General features: G+C 44.8%; 1 protein-coding gene across 1 annotated transcript in view; it reads right to left on the bottom strand.

Moving 5' to 3' along the window:
* The window catches only part of MECR (mitochondrial trans-2-enoyl-CoA reductase), a 90,896-nt gene that overhangs the window by 10,964 nt on the left and 60,450 nt on the right, over nucleotides 1-19,482 (bottom strand). Inside the window, exons 6-7 of the mRNA XM_069224185.1 lie at nucleotides 11,017-11,119; nucleotides 10,301-10,374 (exon numbers count right to left, since the gene is read on the bottom strand). Of these exons, the coding sequence (XP_069080286.1) occupies nucleotides 10,301-10,374; nucleotides 11,017-11,119 (177 nt within the window). The remainder of the gene's footprint in view (nucleotides 1-10,300; nucleotides 10,375-11,016; nucleotides 11,120-19,482) is intronic.

A 19,482-nucleotide genomic window follows, 5' to 3' on the forward strand; every position in this document is an offset into this window, starting at 1 on the left:
CTGTTGTTTGCCACAGCTATGGAGCCCTTGGCCGCCCACCTCAGAACACATGCAGAGCAATGGCGTATACCAGAATTGCACACTCATTACATAATATCCTTGTATGCAGATGATGCTCTGATCTATTTGCGCGACCACACGACATCCGTGAGTCGAGACTTGGAGTCCTTGGACTCTTATGCCGACATCTCCGGCCTGTGTGTAAAAAGGTCTAAATCTTGCATTTTCCCACTGTCTCCTGTCCCCCCCGGAGCTCCAGTCGGCACTACCACCTTTAAATACTTGAGCATACAGATATATCACTCTTTGGAGGACCTCAGAGAGGGCAATTTGAGCAGAGTTCTTTGCTCCATATGGGGCTCTCTGCCCTTCTGGGGGGCACTCCCCCGTCTCCCATGGGTAGAGTTTCGATTACTAAGATGCTTATCCTGCCTCGCCTACTTTATTACTTTGCAGCGCTTCCAATTGTCTTACAGCGCACATTCTTTAAGACACTACAGGGCATGGTGATAGACTTTGTGTGGGATAAAGACAGACGCCATGCAGCCTCGTCCACGACGCAATATCCATTGACCGCTTGGGTGTTCACAATTTTGAAATGTATTATGCAGCTGCCCAATTACAATGGCCAGCCGATTGGTTGGGCGAACATCGTAAGGCAGAAAAAGCAATCCTGGCTGACGCGTTAGCACCGCTGCCATTGTTGACTTGGTTGTCAGATAAATCTCTCCCTTTTCTACGCGGCAATGTTATACTAGCTGCTGCGAAGTCATGCTGGCTACGGTATGTTAATGGAAGGTGCCCCCGCACACCATATTCTCCTTTATATCCTCTGACACTTCTACCTGCAGCGCGAACATTGCTAATACATCATGATATGTCTCCATGGAGGGAAGCGGGCCTTGTTACTGTTGGGGACTTTTATTCAGATAATACATTACTGACTTTTGACGAACTGTTGGTGAGCGCAGGGATACAGGCTGGTAACTTTTTTAGCATATTGCGCAATGTGACACCTACTTCATTCAACATGGGGCATGGGCGATGTTGAGCCTTCGACGTCACAGATCCTTACACTGGTCCTTTCGATGGGTGGCACAAGAAGATCGATAACAGGGTTGTATTCCGTATAGTTGCCGGGTGCGCTCTGGGACTTGGACCATGTTAAATCCCACTGGGACAGGACGTTACCCACGCCTCTGTCCTCAGCGGCGTGGTTGTCTGCGCTTTCCTCTGTTAGGAATGTCTCTCGGAATGCTAGACTCCGATACACCCAATGTAATTATCTGCGCCACTCTTAACTGTCTCCCACCCGTATAAAACGTATGTTTCCGGCATCGGACCCGGTGTGCCCCGCTGTGCGGACCCTCTGGCAGACTTCTAGCATATGGTGTGGAGTTGCCCTCCATTATCTGTGGCTTGGCAGCGCATTATTGATGTGGTATCTGATATCACTGCTCACGCCCTACAGGCGACACCTGCGTCCTGTCTGCTAGGTCTGCGACATCGAGCCAGTAAGGACAAGCAACTGCATAGGTTCATTGATTTAGCATTCATTGTATTCAAACGTCAAATAGCCACCCACTGGAAGGCACCACACCCCCCCAATCACGTCAGTTGATTGCGAGTCTTGTTACAGCAGTCCCATGCGGAGGCTCAGACACTGCACAATTTACAGCAGAGGCTTGGTTCAGGGTGGGTCGGACATTTGGGACGCCTTCATCGTTGGCATGGAGGCCAAGGACGACACACGTCCGCCTTAGAATTATCGCAGACATTGATGCATACGATAAAATTGTGCTCTTTCAGGATGGTATGCTTTTTGTGGTTGGGAGATGGGGTTGTTGTGGCCCTCTTGCTTGATGTGGCACTGGTGGAGGGGTAGTGCGTGGGAGTCCTGGACACACTCATCATCCCTTTCCATGAAGTCTCGGCCCATCCAGCTCTTTAGGCCATACTGCTGTTGCTCGACGCCGCTCCACAAAAACACTGCGCCCTTTTAACGCGTTTAGGCACCCTGAGCTCCTCCTCTCCCTGAAGCTCTCTGCCTGGCACCTCCTCCATTCTGTAGAGTGGCAATGTAATTCTCGACAAGTGGCATAATTGACTGTTGTTTTAAATTGTATCTCTGTTTTTACGATGTATGGAATGTACCAGCTCTAGGGTACCTAAACAGTAGATGCAGGAGTGTTTTATCTTGTGTGTTACTGTCGAAATAATAAAGAGATTTAAAAAAAAAAAAAAAAAAAAAAAAACATGACAGCATGGCCCAATTACATGAATGAAAAGGGGCGGCTCCCTAACGATTCCCTCCTCGTAGTCATGGTGCTATTGGAGGCGATCCAGGAAGCCAGTGAGTGTAATTTTTCTTAAAATAATAAGGGGAGTAGAAAGGAAGTGGTGAAAGGCATCAAAAGATAGGACTGTCAGGTCAAGTAGTAAATCACTAGAAATAGAGTTGGAAAAATCAGTAGTAGGCATTTTATGTTTGAATGCTTACTATTTCAGGAGTGAATTTAAAGTGCTGCTGGCTGGCTATGATGGAGGCAACTTGAGACTGCTGTGGTATTATGAAAATAGTAAAAAGGCAGACTGTCCTTTGGTTATAAAACGTGGGTTACAATAACAGTGGAGAGAAGTAGATTTGTTACCAATTAGCGGTGGCTAAGCTCAAAGAGAAAGAACTTGTACTGTACAACAGTTTCATAAGCATAACAAGCAACTATATACCAAGTAAAACAGTGGTAGGAAAGGAAGCAGCAAATGCCTACATAGAGAAGGTGAAACTACTGGAAATAGTGTGAGAGGGTAAGGACTTTGGGGAACTACTAACTACTTGGGGTGAGGTGGCAGCGCAATACAGAACATGCGGGTAGGTATGACTCTGGGAAACAATTGGTTTATCATTCAACTCTATAAGTGTTTTTTGGGCTCTCCTTTGAACCCTATTGGAGGACCTCTTTGATAATGTAAAGCTAGGAGCCTCATTGCTGTAGGCATTGTTGTAAGTCTTGATCACTGTAAGAAGGAAAGGTTAGTGACTGAAGTGCCTATTGATCAATGTTGCATCTAAATGTGGATGCAAAAATACTAATGAAGACTACAGTGAACAGATTATATAGAATTACTCCCTAAATCTTGTACATTTGCCTCACTGAGACAGAAACAATCTGGCTGTTCAGTCTCTAGGTGCAGAAAAGGATTTTTTGTTAAATGGCAAATAAAGGTCTAGAAGGTGGGGATGGAAGAAGGATTTCTACTTTGGGTAGACACCCAATGAGTTTGCTATAGCAAAGTAGCAGGTATTAGCTCAGATAGGTTTATCCTGGCATGAGGCGGGGATGACAGTTCCTCTTTTCATAGTTGCATTAGTTAAGTGAAGTAATTTGCTTGTGCTCTATGGGATCAGAAGGAAATCATTGATCTCACCTGTGAAGAGAACCAGTTTAAGTTAACACTGTTTGGAGACAATATTTTACTCTCTGTTGCAGACAATCCATTCAGTGCCAAGAATATTTAAAGTAATTGACTGCCATGGTAAGATGACTAACCTAAAAGTTAAGAAGTGTAAATCATTGTTAACGATTCTGAATAAACTGACAAGACAGACCTGACCCATGGGACAATGGGAAGAAGAAAAAATATTTTGGGATATGCTGCTAACGTCACTTGACTGTATGCTGAAATCACTCTCCCCTCAACAAGCCACTAAAAGGAGATCCTGAGAGGTGGCACTGCCCTACAATTTGCTGGACAGTAGATATATATCATAAAGATGCATCTACTTCCTAGATTACTTTTGTCACTTCACAATGCTCTGAATGATGTTCCACACTCAATGTATTAATAAATTAAAGTGAAAAATCCAGAGTTTCCCTTGGGAGGAAATAGGACCAAGAAATATTGAAGGATGCTATTTTTCTTGTGAATTTGAAGATGGAGATTCTCCTTTCCTTCAGGTCTCAAGGCCTAAGGTAAAAAGGCCTATTGTACTTTATTAGTGTACTTACTTTTCACTCCCCTAACTCTAGATCCATGTAGCAAAATGATTATTAAATAGCATTGTTCTGTCGGATTGTTTTTTATATGTATGTTTTGTAATCCTCTGCAGCAGTGGTCTCCAAACTTTTTAATGCTGCGCCCCTACAGTTGAAAAATTTAAATCATTGCCCCCCTCAGAATTGTTCACAAATATTTTATAAAGATGGCAATGTTTAAATATGTCTAGACATATTTAAGCAATGCAGTTAAGTACTGTTCCCTTTTAAAAATGCAAAAACATGTTTCTGTTTAAAACAAAGCACTGTCATCTGTGTAATACTTCTTTTGGGCAGAGCCTGGCGCCCCCCCCCAGGATCACTTGAGGCCACCCTACGGGCCCCCCCCCCCCCCGGTTTGAAGGCCCTTGCTCTACAGTCATCTGAAATATGCCCAAAATATGTCCAAGATATCAGGGCAGAAAGCATGTCATTGGTAGTACTTCAACTCCATAACTTTAAGTACTTTTAATTAAGATTTTTTATAATTCATATGTTGTTATCATTTAAATCAATGTGTGTTCTACAATTGTGTACTGTCTTTTCATGCTGAAGGCTACTATTCTTATTGGTTGCAGTCCTTAGTGTCAGCATGTATGACCACAATCTCAGAGTGGGTGAAAGCATGCCTGTTGTTCTTTACCTGACTCTAGCAAAAAAATAATAAGTGGTAAAATAGTAGGGAAAAATACAATTCTTGATATCAAAAAATGAAACTATAAATCAATCATTGAAACTGCATTTTAATACATATTCTTAATTCATTATATTTTTCTCACACCTAAGTATAGCCTAATGACTGTACAAAACATATAATGCACATAGATCAAAGTACAAACAAACAAACAAATGATGAAATGTATAAAACAAATAGTCCTTCAATCATCTCCTCATTTCAAAGCAGTGTGGTTATCACCAATACTTTCAATATAAATCCACAGCAAAGAGATGGTTGCATTGTCTACACATCTCTATATCATTCTTATTTTCATACGTTTGAAGAAAAATGTGTTAAGAAATCCTTATAGGGCGTATTTAGTTTCCTTGCAACCTCTCTTTAAATACAAAAGGTTGACGCGTTTCAGCCCACTTTAAATATGGGCCTAACCAGGTGTAGCATAGAGAGAAGTACCTAATAAATACAAACAAATAAATCACCAAAAGAACAACTTTGAAGCATTGAAACCTTCACCGTGAGGGATTCTATTGAAACTTAAAACACAAATAGTGTCTCCACAAACTGACCTCATTAGTAACTTAGTGATTCTAATGCATGGCTCAGTGATAATCATTAAGTGCGGAGGCCGTCTGAGTGCCTGATCTGTTGTACATGCGCTACAATCCATGTGAAAGCAATTTGCAGTGCTACCGAATCTGACACCACCATGCCAATAAACCTCGATTTATGTAACTGTTTTCATTAACTATTGTCATACAAAAACTTCTCCTTCTTAAAGGGCAAACCAGATGCGGAAACAAAGTTACAACAGTTGCTTTCCTCTAGCTAAACGCCAAAACGTTCATGTTTAAAATCCCAAGGCTGTAGGGGCGCTCGATTGAGAAAGGATATTTAATCCTTGTCTAAGGTGGCTGCCCCATAGGGACCCTCGTAGAAACGAGAGCAGACTCCGAGATACACGGAGGCCACCAAAGGGGCCCCAATACACAGTCGAAGGACCTGAGGTTTCTGTAAATAAGACGTAATTTATGCAAATGCATTCAAGAGGAGCTGTGACGCGATGCCTGACTTATATGCAAGTAAGTCCCCTACAGCCTTGGGATCGTGAACATGAACGCTATGGCGTTTACCTAGAGGAAAGCAGCTGTCCTAACTTTGTTTCCACATTTGGTTTGCCCTTTAGGAAGGAGATGATCGTGATCAAGTTTTTGTATGACCATAGTTAATGCAAACAGGTACATAAATCGAGGTTTTTAGGAATGGTGGTGCCTGATGCGGTAGCACTGCAAATTGCTTTCACATGAATTGTAGCACCCGTACAAGAGATCAGGCACTCAGAGGGTCACTAAGTTACTAATGAGGTCAGTTTGTGGAGACACCATTTGTGGTTTTAAGTTTTAATGGAATTGTGAGAAAGTAGCCTCTTTCTAGCCTTGTTACCCCCACTTTGGGCCTGTTTGTGAGTGTATGTCAGGGTGTTTTCACTGTCTCACTGGGATCCTGCCAGCCAGGGCCCAGTGCTCATAGTGAAAACCCTATGTTTTCAGTATGTTTGTTATGTGTCACTGGGACCCTGCTAGTCAGGACCCCAGTGCTCATAAGTTTGTGACCTATAGGTATGTGTTCCCTGTGTGATGCCTAACTGTCTCACTGAGGCTCTGCTAACCAGAACCTCAGTGGTTATGCTCTCTCATTTCTTTCAAATTGTCACTAACAGGCTAGTGACCAATTTTACCAATTTACATTGGCTTACTGGAACACCCTTATAATTCCCTAGTATATGGTACTGAGGTACCCAGGGTATTGGGGTTCCAGGAGATCCCTATGGGCTGCAGCATTTCTTTTGCCACCCATAGGGAGCTCTGACAATTCTTACACAGGCCTGCCACTACAGCCTGAGTGAAATAACGTCCACGTTATTTCACAGCCATTTTACACTGCACTTAAGTAATTTATAAGTCACCTATATGTCTAATCTTTACCTGGTAAAGGTTAGGTGCAAAGTTACTTAGTGTGAGGGCACCCTGGCACTAGCCAAGGTGCCCCCACATTGTTCAGGGCCAATTCCCCGGACTTTGTGAGTGCGGGGACACCATTACACGCGTGCACTACATATAGGTCACTACCTATATGTAGCTTCACAATGGTAACTCCGAATATGGCCATGTAACATGTCTATGATCATGGAATTGCCCCCTCTATGCCATCCTGGCATAGTTGGCACAATCCCATGATCCCAGTGGTCTGTAGCACAGACCCTGGTACTGCCAAACTGCCTTTCTTGGGGTTTCACTGCAGCTGCTGCCAACCCCTCAGACAGGTTTCTGCCCCCCTGGAGTCAAGCCAGGCTTGTCCCAGGATGGCAGAACAAAGGACTTCCTCTGAGAGAGGGTGTTACACCCTCTCCCTTTGGAAAATGGTGTGAAGGCAGGGGAGGAGTAGCCTCCCCCAGCCTCTGGAAATGCTTTCTTGGGCACAGATGTGCCAAATTCTGCATAAGCCAGTCTACACCGGTTCAGGGACCCCTTAGCCCTGCTCTGGCGCGAAACTGGACAAAGGAAAGGGGAGTGACCACTCCCCTGACCTGCACCTCCCCTGGGAGGTGTCCAGAGCTCCTCCAGTGTGCTCCAGACCTCTGCCATCTTGGAAACAGAGGTGCTGCTGGCACACTGGAATGCTCTGAGTGGCCAGTGCCACCAGGTGACGTCAGAGACTCCTTCTGATAGGCTCCTTCAGGTGTTGCTAGCCTATCCTCTCTCCTAGGTAGCCAAACCCTCTTTTCTGGCTATTTAGGGTCTCTGTCTCTGGGGAAACTTTAGATAACGAATGCAAGAGCTCATCCGAGTTCCTCTGCATCTCTCTCTTCACCTTCTGCCAAGGAATCGACTGCTGACCGCGCTGGAAGCCTGCAAAAATGCAACAAAGTAGCTAAGACGACTACTGCAACTCTGTAACGCTGATCCTGCCGCCTTCTCGACTGTTTTCCTGGTGGTGCATGCTGTGGGGGTAGTCTGCCTCCTCTCTGCACTAGAAGCTCCGAAGAAATCTCCCGTGGGTCGACGGAATCTTCCCCCTGCAACCGCAGGCACCAAAAAGCTGCATTACTGGTCCCTTGGGTCTCCTTTCAGCACGACGAGCGAGGTCCCTCGAATCCAGCAACTCTGTCCAAGTGACTCCCACAGTCCAGTGACTCTTCAGTCCAAGTTTGGTGGAGGTAAGTCCTTGCCTCCCCACGCCAGACTGCATTGCTGGGAACCGCGACTTTTGCAGCTACTCCGGCCTCCGTGCACTTCCGGCGGAAATCCTTTGTGCACAGTCCAGCCTGGGTCCACGGCACTCTAACCTGCATTGCACGACCTCCTAAGTTGTTCTCCGGCGACGTGGGACTCCTTTGTGCGACTTCGGGTGAGCACCGTTTCACGCATCCTCGTAGTGCCTGTTTCTGGCACTTCTCCGGGTGCTACCTGCTGCTGAGAGGGCTCCTTGTCTTGCTCGACGTCCCCTCTCTCTCCTGACGCAATTTGCGACATCCTGGTCCTTCCTGGGCCACAGCAGCATCCAAAAACGCTTACCGCACGATTTGCAGCTAGCAAGGCTTGTTGGCGGTCTTTCGGCAGGAAAACACTTCTGCACGACTCTCCAAGGCAAGAGGGATCCGTCCACCAAAGGGGAAGTCTCTAGCCCTTTTCGTTCCTGCAGAAACCTCAGCTTCTTCTGTCCAGTAGAAGCTTCTTTGCACCCACAGCTGGCATTTCCTGGGCATCTGCCCATCTCCGACTTGCTTGTGACTTTTGGACTTGGTCCCCTTGTTCCACAGGTACCCTCGACTGGAAATCCATTGTTGTTGCATTGCTGGTTTGTGTATTTCCTGCAGTATTCCCCTATCACGACTTCTTTGTCCTTTGGGGAACTTTAGTGCACTTTGCACTCACTTTTCAGGGTCTTGGGGTGGGCTATTTTTCTAACCCTCACTATTTTCTAATAGTCCCAGCGACCCTCTACAAGGTCACATAGGTTTGGGGTCCATTCGTGGTTCGCATTCCACTTTTGGAGTATATGTTTTGTGTTGCCCCTATCCCTATGTGTCTCCATTGCATCCTATTGTAACTATACATTGTTTGCACTGTTTTCTAAGACGATACTGCATATTTCTGGTATTGTGTATATATATCTTGTGTATATTTCCTATCCTCTCACTGAGGGTACACTCTGAGATACTTTGGCATATTGTCATAAAAATAAAGTACCTTTATTTTTAGTATAACTGTGTATTGTGTTTTCTTATGATATTGTGCATATGACACTAAGTGGTACTGTAGGAGCTTCACTCGTCTCCTAGTTCAGCCTAAGCTGCTCTGCTAAGCTACCATTATCTATCAGCCTATGCTGCTAGACACCCTATACACTAATAAGGGATAACTGGGCCTGGTGCAAGGTGCAAGTACCCCTAGGTACTCACTACAAGCCAGTCCAGCCTCCTACAGGAATCCCTCACGGTGGAGGTTTCAATGGTTCAAAGTTGTTCTTTTGGTAATTTATTTGTTTGTATTTATTGGGTACTTCTCTCTCCGCTAGTCCTGATGAGGCTTGTATTTAAAGTGGGCCGAAACGCATCACCCTTTTGTATTTAAAGAGAGGTTGTGAGGAAACTAAATATGCCCTATAAGGATTTCTTAACACATCTTTCTTCAAACATGTATGAAAATAAGGATGATATAGAGATATGTAGATAATGCAACCATCTCTTTGCTGTGGATTTATATTGAAAGTATTGGTGATAACCACACTGCTTTGAAATGAGGAGATGATTGAAGGACTACTTCTTTTATGAATTTAAGCATTTGTTTGTTTGTACTTTGATCTATGTATATTATATGTTTTATACAGTCTATAGGCTATTTTTACGTTTGAGCAAAATATAATGAATTAAGAATATATAATTAAATTACAGTTTCAATTATTGATTTATAGCTTCATTTTTTGATATTAAGAATTGTATTTTTCCCTACTATTTTACCACTTGTTATTTTTTTGTTTTACTTTACCCAGGTATAGTAGGGTTAATTGAGTAGACTCCCTTTTTGTTCTTTATCTGATTCTAGGCACACATTTAGTAATAATCAGTGTTTTACTGGTACAAACATATCACCACAAGTATCAAAGATTGGGATTATTCTGCTGAGATACTCCTGCAACATTTGTGGATATTGGTTAATAATTTGAGCACAGATATAAAGAATACATAACACAACTATACTGCTCCTCCTAAGCAATCCATCTTAAAGAGTCCCAGAAACCACTTCTTACCAAGGCAGCCTGCTTTTCAGGAGTGGCTACATGTGAACACACTGATGATCTCTAGGTTAATCAGCCCTTATTTTCCATTCCTTACAACATGCATACATAGCCTAGTTGACTGTACACACTTCCTTTGTCTGTTCAAAGGGAAGCAAGAGACGTTTAAGAAAGCTCTTATATCTCTGTCACAAAGAACTAGCTTGCAAGTTTGGAAGTGTCAATCCAGCTCACCGAGGATCTTGCTGCAACTAGAATTAAAAAAGGCACACTCCACTTTAAAACTTACTCTAAGTGACGTAACATCTCTGTGGTGCTTTTTCCTCCAACACAATCCAGAGCCAACCGAGGCCTTGAGACACTCTGCAAGAGAAAGAGGAGGTGATGGTTCTAAAAAAGATCTAGGTGACTCAGAAATGTTTGGGGCACTCAACAAGGAGAAAAAAGGTGACCATTTAAAAATGGGAAAAAAGTTAAAGAAGTAGGTGATAGCACTAATGAGAGTTTGAAGATTAGGTACTAGCTTACGGAAGACCATTTGGTGGCATTTCTCGAATAGACGGGAAGACAAGAGGCCTTAAGGGACTGAAGAGTGTTTGGGGGTCACCCTACAAAAAAGGAGGGTTATTAGACAGCATGGCTTGAGGACACACTACTAAAACATGTAAAGACAAAGATGTTAACAATCATGGCTTTGTTTGGCAGCCTGTGAGCTTTCATACCAGAGGGGTAACATTGTGCCATGTCAGTTGTGAAAGGCTCATTTTGCCATAGCATTTTTGCTCATACCATTTTACATTCCATTTTTGCAGACCTCTACTTGTAATGGGAATTAAAAGTTACAGATACCACAATAAAAAGTAATGACAGGGTTGATCATGCCACAACTTAAATAGTCAACTTGGTATATGAGTAGGCATTACTAGGTCACAGTGTAGAACAGATGTTTTCATGTAAAGTAAACAGCCATCTTTCAACCATAGGAAAAAGGTAAGATGGGCATACCTTGAAAAGATCCTTCATCTCAGGCTTCCTCAGCTGTTCCTCTGGGATGACGTGGTTGGCTCCCATGACTTTCAGTTTCTCCACCAACGTCTGCAGGTCTGGCCTGGACAGGAGACACAGGCAACAAGCACTTGGATGAGATATTCTAGCCACCTATCAGCCCACTAGACCTGGCTCTGTAATGCATGTGTGGGAACACTTTAATTCAAAGAAACCCTCAAGTTTCAGGAATCCTCATTGTTCTATGTAAGGACCCCCCTGCAGAGTAGTATGTGTTATCCTGCAACTGGCTTTTGCTAGTTTTACGTCGCTGAGGGGTCCTGGAAACAATGAAAATGCTGTGACAGGGCAGTGTCACTGACAACGTGGTACAGCAAAGTTAGTGAAAGCAGTTATGCTAGCATGACACGTGACTGAACTTACCCCAGTCTTAACAGCTTATCAGGTGCAACAGCCTGTTGAAATTTTTCAGGTTTTCTTAATAGGATAAGTCCACGTTGGGATATGTGAATGTTGACGTCTGATACATTTTATGTGATCACTTCAACTAACACCCAGAGGTAACAAAAGCAGCAGCTCTTTTATCTAGATCCTGCTATACAGATGTTACAAATGATATGCCTTCAGCAACAGTCGTCCTCTTGACGGTGTTCTGTTGCTAAGTTCATGGGCTGTACAAGCCCACACCCTACATGGAAACATAATTACATAAATACATAGTAGCAGAACACCCAATCTGTTTGTGAGTGCTAGTTAGTGCAACAAAAGCATACAGATAAAAATAGTAAGTGAATTTAGAATGCCCTGTTACAGATGAGAGGGTAACAAGGATTAGTTACTTACCTGTAAATCCTAGTTCTCTTCCAGGGGTATCCTCATCAAAGTCATAAACATTGAATATTCCCGCCCTTGTGCGGGGACCCCGGAGCATATATATATAAAATACATACATATTATCATGTGTAAAACAGCAATGCAGGCTATAATCATAAATAGGCTAAAATGCTTTATTTCTATGCAAGTTTTTTTATTTTTTATTTTGTATATTATATTATAAAATCACAATAGATCATAAATATCTACCTAAGCCCCAAAAACTGGACTTAGGGAAGTAAACAGCAGTAAATAGCAGAGAAAAATAGAAAAAACCACATTGAAAAACAATGAAGCATTCTTAGCCAATAGGCTGCATGCAGGTTAACACAGGAGAACCATAAAAACTTTGGCACCGTGCCTTTAAGACCCTGAGCACCTCCAGTATCCCACCATGCCTCAGGGGTGAAGGGAAGGTGACAGTTGGTTCACAGTTAGGTCAGTACTTTTTTACGGTGACAATCTGTGTAACTGATCAGAAAGATAATCTGTCCTGCACTTCTAGGAGACTTAAGTCCGGGGAGGAGGGTGGGTTGTTTATGACTTTGATGAGGATACCCCTGGAAGAGAACTAGGATTTACAGGTAAGTAACTAATCCTTCTCTTCCAGGGGATCCTCATCAATAGTCATAAACATTGAATAGATTAGCAAGCCCATCCCTAAACTCTGCGGACTGTCCGAAAGAAGTGCAGGAAAGAATACATATTCATGCAAATAGATTTCTAAGAGAGGCCTGCCCCACCTGGGCATCCGCTCTTGCATCCGAGTCTAAACAGTAATGCTTAGTAAAGGTATGCACAGACTTCCATGTAGCAGCCTTACAAATCTCGGAAATTGGTACATTGTTAAGGAGGGCAGCAGTAGCCGCTTTTCCCCTTGTGGAATGCGCTTTTGGCCTAGCCAGTAATTGCTTATTAGCCAGTTGGTAAGTGTTAACAATACAAGACACAATCCATCTTGATATAGTTCGTTTAGACGCTGCCTCTCCTGTTCTTAAATGACCATAATTCAGAAACAAATGGTTAGAATGTCTAATCGGTTTTGTTTTGTCCAAATAGAATTTCAGCACTCTTTTTAAGTCTAAAGAATGCAATGCTTTCTCAGCCGGAGTCTCCGGATTGGGAAAGAAAGTCGGTAAAGATATAGTCTGATTGATATGGAATTCTGACACCACCTTCGGAAGGAAAGATGGGTGAGTTCGCAGAACCACTCTATTATCGTGAAAAACCGTGTACGGTTCTCTACAAGACAGAGCCTGAATTTCGCTGACCCTCCTCGCTGAAGTAATGGCCACCAAAAAAGCCGTCTTCCACGTAAGGTGCTGTAAAGAGGCCTTGTGGATAGGTTCAAAGGGAGGGCCCATAAGTTTTGACAGGACTACATTCAGTTCCCATGGAGGAGAAGGTCTCCGAATGGGAGGAAAAACCTTTTTCAAGCCTTCTAAAAAATCCTTGACTACAGGTATCGTAAAGAAGGATTCCTGAGAAGGCGACTTACGATACGCTGTAATTGCAGATAAATGAACCTTAATAGAAGATACCTGCAGACCAGACTTCGCCAGATGAAGTAAATAGGATAGTATGACGTCCTCCTGAGCTCGTATGGGATTTATACCTTGTTGAGAGCACCAGATGTAAAATCTCTTCCACTTAAAAGCGTAAGAACGCCGCGTGGAAGGTCGTTTTGACTCTTTCAAGATGCTCATGCACTCCTGTGAGAGCCCTAGGTGCCCATACTGTAGGAATTCAGGAGCCATGCTGTCAAGCTCAGAGAGGGAAGGTTGGGATGTAGGATTCTGCCTTCCATCCTGCTCAGGAGATCCGGTCTGCACGGCAACCTCCTGTGAGGTCTTTCCGATAAGTTGAGTAGGTCCGTGTACCAGAATTGGCGGGGCCATTGTGGCGCTATCAGAATCATTCTGGTTCTGGATTTGTAAAATTTGTTGATTACTGCCGGTATGAGGGGAATCGGTGGAAAGGCGTAGAGAAATGTCCCTGACCAGTTGATCAACAGGGCATTCCCTTGAGATCCCGGACGGCAGAACCTGGACGCGAAGTCTGGGCATTTTTTGTTTGTTTCGTCTGCAAAGAGATCCAACTGAGGTCGACCCCATTGACCGAAGATGTCCTCGACGACTTCGTCGTGTAGCACCCAGTCGTGCGCGTCTTCCAGATGTCTGCTCAGGAAATCTGCCTCTACGTTTTGCTGACCTGGCAGGTGTACCGCTGTGATAGACATTCCCCTGGCCAGGAGCCAATGCCATATCGTTTGGGATTCTCGAGACAGAGGTAGTGATCTTGTTCCCCCCTGTTTGTTCAGGTAATACATTGTGGTTGTATTGTCTGTCTGAACTAGGATAGATTTCCCCTGAACCAATGGAGAGAAAGATTTGAGAGCCAGATGGACTGCTCTGAGTTCCAGTAGATTTATGTGATAGTTCTTTTCCTTGTCGGACCACAGACCCTGAGCTTGGAAGGAACCCAGATGAGCACCCCAACCCTGAAGAGACGCATCCGTCACCAGAGTGTCGACTGGAATTGTCTGGTGAAACGGAGAACCTATCGACAGGTGAGGTCTGTGCATCCACCATTGTAGTGATTGAAAAGCCACTGTTGGTAGTCGAACTCTGTCCTCCCAGTGACCAGTCTTTTGGCTCCAATTGTTCTCTAATGCCTCCTGAAGGGGCCTCATGCGTAGCCTGGCATTCGGGACAATGAAGATGCATGAAGCCATGGAGCCCAGAAGCGATGTCACCTGACGAGCTGTAGGTGCATCGGCTGTTAATAGATGTTGACACTTCCTGTGGATTGATAAAAGTCGTTCCTCCGAAGGATACACTCTTTGGAGCTCTGTGTTTAGTATCGCTCCCAGGTAGCGGAGGTTTTGTGTTGGAATCAAGGTTGACTTGTCGTGGTTGATTTGAAGACCTAGAGACTCGAAAGTTCTTAGAACGATATCTCGATGTTTTCTCGCCTGATCCGGAGATGAGGCCTTCACTAGCCAGTCGTCCAGGTAGGGATAGACGAATATTTTTTGTCTTCGAAGGTGTGCCGCTACCACTGCTACACATTTTGAAAAGACTCGGGGTGCAGACTTCAGGCCGAATGGAAGGACTCTGAATTGGTAGTGCTGTGACGCTATCTGGAAACGTAAAAATTTCCGATGTTTGGTTGCTATTGGGATGTGAAAATATGCATCCTGTAGATCGATGGAGCACATCCAGTCTCCCTGATGCAGTTGCGGGACAATCTGGTGAAGGGCTAGCATCCTGAACTTTTGTTTTCTTATGTACTTGTTCAGGAGCCGTAAGTCCAGAATTGGTCTGAAGAGGCCCTGTTGACCTTTTTTCGCCACCAGAAAGTAACGGGAGTACACCCCTTTTCCTTTTTGTGCCGGAGGAACCTTTTCTACAGCTTTCTTTTGTAGGAGTGCGAGAACTTCCTTGCGTAGCAGGCTGAGATGAGAAGGAAAACACCTTGCTGGCGGCAAGTGTGGAGGAGGTTTTTTGAAAAGGAGAGAATAGCCATGTTCGACAATATTGAGCACCCATTTGTCTTTTGTGATTGAGTGCCACTCGCGAAGATGATGCGTAACACTTCCCCCCACCGGAGTGGTGCACAGTGCTGAGGGAAGCAATGCCTCATTGCTTTGATGGCGTCTTTGCTGTAGACTGTTGAGGTCTACTTGACCCTCTGTCTCTTGTGGGTCTACGTGCCTGAAACAGGGGACGTCCCTGTCGTTGTTGTGGCCTTTGAGACCAGTGAGGGGTTTGAACCCTCTGCTGGAATGGTCGTCTGTCATACGGCCTGTACCTCCGCCTGAAGTCTTTTTTACGTTCCAGGCCCACTGCCCTCATCGTGTCGACTTCCGTTTTCATTCGGGCCATCTCTTCATCCGCGTGGGTACCGAACAACGAACTCCCGCTGAATGGGAGGTTCAAAATGCGCTGCTGTGCTTCCTGCTTCAGACCCGTGAGCCGTAGCCAGGAAGACCTCCTAGCGCAGATTCCGTGCGCATACCCATGCGCAGCCAAATCCGCCCCGTCCGCCGCCGCGCTGATGACCTGGTTAGATACTAGGCCCCCTTCCTGCAAGATTTCCTGGAAGTCCTGTCTATCTTCCCTGGGCAACTTTTCTGTAAATCTGTGGAGTGAGTCCCACAGAGAGTGGTCATATCTGCCCAGAAGTGCTGAGGCGCTGGAGACCTTCATAGCAGATGCCGCCGTACCGCACATCTTTCTCCCCAGAGAGTCTAGGTGTCTGCTCTCCTTATCCGGGGGGACTGTGGAAGATGATGCCACAGAGTGTGTTTTTCTGGCTGCGGCTAAGATCACAGAGTCCGGTGGCGGATCCTTCCGCAGGAATAAAGGATCTTGTTCCGGAGCTTTGTATTTCTTTTGAATCCTAGCCGGGGCAGACTTGAGAGTGGCTGGAGACAGAAAAGTGTCCATAGTCGGTTGCAGCAAACCCGGTACTAGTGGCAGCAGTTTTCTCGAGACTGATCTGTGTTGTAGGGTCTCAAAGATAACTGAGGATGAGGTGGCCGGCTCTGGTACCTCAATATTTAGCTTCTGCGCTCCCCTTAGAAGAACCTCATTAAAAGTGGTGATATCATCCACCGGGGAAATCCTAGCAGGTGGAGAATCTGTGAGTGTGGGGGAGTAGCGCCCCACAGACGATCCTGAAGAAGACCAAGAAGGTGATCTTCTGCGTGGTGTTCGTGACCTGGTTCTCCTTCGGGAACGGGACCTGCTCCGAGAGGCTGTAGCAGAGTGTGCAGGTCTTGTGGTCGGCTGACGAGAAGCAGAACGAGCCCGTCCTGCTCTAGCTGTAGGCGATGGCGTTCTCGGTAATGAGGCAGTAGGAGAATACATCCTCGAGTATTGTGAATCCGGGGATGCTGTGATGGGAGAAACATGCCCCGATGCTCTGGAATGGGATGATGCACTCCTTATAGAGACCACCGGTGAGGGAGCTTTGTCCGCTGACTCCACTGCCTGTGACACCGCTGAAGGTTGTGTCGACGTCGATTGTATCCTCGACGTCGAAGGTTGCGCTGGCTGGTCTGCTCTCGACGTCGAATGTCCTGACGTCGGAGGTCTTGCCGTCGAGTGTCTTGATGCCGATCGCCTATCACGGGACCTGGACCTACTCGCCGTCGTGTGTCTCGACGTTGAGTGGCGAGTGGTCTACGGCGGATGTTCATGCCGTCGAGGTGTTTTTGGTGTCGTGTCCTTCGACGCCAAGGGGTGAGACGTTCTCAACGGCGAACGGGAGCGCCGGAGATGACTCGACGCCGAACGGCGGCCTGCCGTCGACGGAGATGTACCCCTGTGTCCATGCTTCGACGTTTTGTCCCTCGACGTCGGTCTGGTCGCCGTCGACGGCGATCTATGCCGGTGAGACGGTGGTGCCGATGACGTCGATGGAGAACAAACAGGTACAATCCTACCTGTCGACGTCGAACGGGCCATTCCTTCTGCTGTAGGTCTGGGAAGTGAAGAGGATGTTGACTTTTTCCTCTCCTGAAGCCCATGTAGCCTGATCTTCTCTCTGTCTTTGAGAGTCCTCCTTGACATGTTCTTACAATACTTGCAGGTGTCAGGACAGTGACTCTGTGGCAGGCAGACAATACACAGAGAGTGTGGGTCTGACTGGGCTTTCTTCTTCCCACAAGAGGGACATTTTACAAAAAGAGAAGGCATTTTTCTGTCAGAAAAAACCTTCCTAGCTCAGACAAAGATATTACTTGTCGAGTGAAAAGTGAAAAACGCTTTTTTAAAGAATTTTTCTGAGGAAAACTCAGAAAAACTGAGAGCTCAATGCTCCAGGATCCTCTCAGAAGAAGCCGGAAAAAAGAACTGACCTAACTGTGAACCAACTGTCACCTTCCCTTCACCCCTGAGGCATGGTGGGATACTGGAGGTGCTCAGGGTCTTAAAGGCACGGTGCCAAAGTTTTTATGGTTCTCCTGTGTTAACCTGCATGCAGCCTATTGGCTAAGAATGCTTCATTGTTTTTCAATGTGGTTTTTTCTATTTTTCTCTGCTATTTACTGCTGTTTACTTCCCTAAGTCCAGTTTTTGGGGCTTAGGTAGATATTTATGATCTATTGTGATTTTATAATATAATATAAAAAAAAAAATATAAAAAAACTTGCATAGAAATAAAGCATTTTAGCCTATTTATGATTATAGCCTGCATTGCTGTTTTACACATGATAATATGTATGTATTTTATATATATATGCTCCGGGGTCCCCGCACAAGGGCGGGAATATTCAATGTTTATGACTTTGATGAGGATCCCCTGGAAGAGAATGGCAATGTACAAGCAAGGGCAATGCAGGTGACCCTGTGATGTGTGTGTGTAAGCAGGAGGCAGGAAATGGATAGACGTTACAATTTTGACCTTTTAGTAGTTTGGAAATGTGTACGAGTGTGTGACTGAAATCATGAAACATGAATGTCCCACCACAAAATGAACCACTTGTTGGCACTGTTCTATATTTCAGAGAACCAAGTGCCATGGTGATGAAAAAGAAAAAAAGATAAGTATCTAGGAGGTGGCAAGAAATTGTGTAATCTAGGTCTCTGCTATATAGGGTTTTAAATACTCACTGGGATCCCTACCAAAATTAAAACAAGCTGCCAATCACAGACTATGACAGCAAAAGACATGAGACAGTCAAGCACGATTTGGTGCATGGGTGGGCAAGTGTAGGAAATCCTCCTTTTCTGGGGGGAGGCGGGGGGAGGGGGGGTATTCCCAGATTTATCACCTTTTGCTGGACCCTGAATTTCTGCTGGTTTTGGTTTTCGAACCCTGCCACTTTACTCCTGCTAACCAGTAGTAAAATCTCGTTGCTCTCAATTTAAACATGGCCAAATTGGCATACTCCTAATTGGTATATTTAACCTGCTTGTAAGTCCAAATTTATAGTAAAAAATTTACTCAGGGCCTGGAAGGTAAATGCAACTGCAGCACCTATTTTGCCTTCCACTACAGTGGAAGTGCAAACATGGCTTCAGGCCTACCTGTGGAGCCTGGCTGTAGAAGTGTAAAAACTGCAATCCGGCATAACAAAACAAACCTTTTTGACAAGTCAAAGCTCCCTTTTAAATGTCAGTAAGTCACCCCTATTTAGCCCTTGTCACCCACAAAGAAGGGTGCATGGTATTTAAAAGAAGGGCAGATAGAAATGGAATATTAATATGTCCTTACAGTGAGTAGCACCCAAAAGCTATTTGTCCATGTGGAAGGGCTAGCTGTCCTTTGTGGAAAACCAGAGGAAAGATTAAAATCCTAATACTGTCTCTCTGGAATAAGAATAACTGGAAAAATAAATAAACAACTATTTTTTATTAGTTATTAAAAATCCAATTTTAATGGTTAAGGTGGATTGTTAATAAATATTTGGGAAATGTAACTTTTAATAAGTTAGCTTTGACATACCTGAAGTTCCTGGAGGCTAATTTGCATTTGCTTTCCCACTTTTGCCAGCTTGTAATTAGCATTTGAATAGGTGTGAAATTAGTATACAATGCCTCCCCCAGGGCAAACAAAAGACTGATCTGAATGAGCAGAGTAACT

This window comes from Pleurodeles waltl, chromosome 3_1, assembly GCF_031143425.1.
Source record: "Pleurodeles waltl isolate 20211129_DDA chromosome 3_1, aPleWal1.hap1.20221129, whole genome shotgun sequence".
Classification (NCBI taxonomy): domain Eukaryota; kingdom Metazoa; phylum Chordata; class Amphibia; order Caudata; family Salamandridae; genus Pleurodeles; species Pleurodeles waltl.